The 2,225-nt window shown below is 49.2% G+C and overlaps 1 protein-coding gene across 1 annotated transcript; it reads right to left on the bottom strand.

Annotated features, from left to right (window-relative positions):
- Positions 1 to 6: 6 nt before the first annotated feature.
- BBBOND_0003600 (hypothetical protein, conserved) lies at positions 7 to 906 on the bottom strand (the record flags this gene model as incomplete). Its single annotated transcript, XM_012915193.1, has 1 exon — positions 7 to 906. A coding segment is annotated over one exon (900 nt), but the record flags the coding sequence as incomplete, so codon positions are not given.
- Positions 907 to 2,225: the final 1,319 nt, after the last annotated feature.

The raw sequence follows: 2,225 nt of genomic DNA, 5'->3' as shown, positions 1-2,225 counted from the left end.
ATTAACCATATTTTTCAGCTGTTCGACCAAATCGGATACCTGCGATGTAATCACCATATTGACACTTCTTCTGAGACTATTGATAATTTTTCCTATATGTTTCGCCATAACCACGTATTTTCTTTGCTCCTCATCCGACAGCTCAATCAACCGTTTGCGTTCATGCGTAATGTTATTTTTAGCTCTATTAACATTATTGTTACAGTTGCTGTTTAGATCTGCAATGCTATTACGTGCGTTATAAGTGTCTATTATAAATTTATCAACGTGATATTTACAATCCGCCAACTCGCTGTTGACAGACTGCACGGCCTTGTTCACTGCTTGCTCATCGGCGTTATCTACCTGAATTTTATGAACCCTATCAAACCACTTACCACTTTTTGTGTCGCTTACAAAGCTTAGTAAAACATCGACGGGATTTTTCACATCATCGTTACTATGCTTCACACTCTCATTATACTCCCGCACCTTCCCCGCCACCTGCTCAATGACCTCAAAACCCTTACGCCCGGTGGATAATTTAGGCTTTAATTCGGTCTCAACAAAATCTTTTAGCATTGTTTTGCCCACACTGTAAGGCTGTTTCTCGCTGACATCCTTAAGCAAATAATACAAAAATCCCATCACCCCGTCACACAGCCTATCCAGGTCAGAGTACACTATCCCCTGGCCGTCGTAGCCTTTGGAGTCTTTGTTGAAGCCAAGGAAGGTCTCGAGGCCGGTGCAGAGGTTATTAAGGATGTTAGTAGGGTTGTTATTTGAGGTATTTTTGAGGTTAAAAATTTTATCAAATTTCTTGTCAAGCTCCCTAGGCGGCCCATGGTCAGGGCAGTGGCAAGAGGTGGAGGAAGGGGAAGGAAGGGTGACAAGGGACAAGTTATTATAAAGGTTTATAGAGGTCATAGCGGTATTATGGCGAAGTAATTCGAGGGATGTAGGGTGGATAAAGGGGCGATGTAGAGTGGGTAAGGAGCGATGTAGAGTGGGTTAAGGGGCGATGTAGAGTGGGTTAAGGGGCGATGTAGAGTGGGTTAGGGAGCGATGTAGAGTGGGTAAAGGGGCGATATGGAGTGGGTTAGGGAGCGATGTAGAGTGGATAAAGGGGCGATGTGTAGTGGGTAAAGGAGCGATGTAGAGTGGGTTAAAGAGCGATGTAGAGTGGGTTAGGGAGCGATGTAGAGTGGATAGAGGAGCGATGTAGAGTGGATCAAGGGGCGATGTAGAGTGGATAGAGGAGCGATGTAGAGTGGGTTAGGGAGCGATGTGGAGTGGGTAAAGGAGCGATGTAGAGTGGGTTAAGGGGCGATGTAGAGTGGGTAAGGGAGCGATGTAGAGTGGGTTAAGGGGCGATGTAGAGTGGATAAAGGGGCGATGAAGAGTGGATAAGGGAGCGATGTAGAGTGGGTTAAGGAGCGATGTAGAGTGGGTTAGGGAGCGATGTAGAGTGGGTTAAAGAGCTATGTAGAGTGGGTTAAGGAGCGATGTGGAGTGGGTTAGGGAGCGATGTAGAGTGGATTAGGGAGCGATGTAGAGTGGGTTAAAGAGCTATGTAGCGTGGATAAAGGGGCGATGTAGAGTGGGTAAAGGAGCGATGTAGGGTGGATAAGGGGCGATGTAGAGTGGGTTAAGGAGCGATGTAGAGTGGGTAAAGGAGCGATGTAGAGTGGGTTAAGGAGCGATGTAGAGTGGATAAGGGGCGATGTAGAGTGGGTTAGGGAGCGATGTGGAGTGGGTAAAGGGGCGATGTCGAGTGGGTTAAGGGGCGATGTCGAGTGGGTTAAGGGGCGATGTCGAGTGGGTAATAATCACCACTTGTCTCCATGTCATCGCTGCCGTGTCCATGTCATCGCTGCCGTGACCGTGTCATCGCTGCCGTGTCAATGTCATCGCCGCCGTAACCATGTCATCGCGGCTGTGACCATGTCATCGCTACCGTGTCCATGTCATCGCGGCTGTGACCATGTCATCGCTGCCGTAACCATGTCATCGCTGCCGTAACCATGTCATCGCTGCCGTGACCATGTCATCGCTGCCGTGACCATGTCATCGCTGCCGTGTCAATGTCATCGCCGCCGTAACCATGTCATCGCTGCCGTGACCATGTCATCGCTGCCGTGAGCATGTCATCGCTGCCGTGACCGTGTCATCGCTGCCGTGTCAATGTCATCGCCGCCGTAACCATGTCATCGCTGCCGTGACCATGTCATCGCTGCCGTGACCAT

This window comes from Babesia bigemina, scaffold Bbigscaff_71062, assembly GCF_000981445.1.
Source record: "Babesia bigemina genome assembly Bbig001, scaffold Bbigscaff_71062".
NCBI classification, from domain to species: domain Eukaryota; phylum Apicomplexa; class Aconoidasida; order Piroplasmida; family Babesiidae; genus Babesia; species Babesia bigemina.
This window is presented reverse-complemented; position numbering and strand designations above follow the sequence as displayed.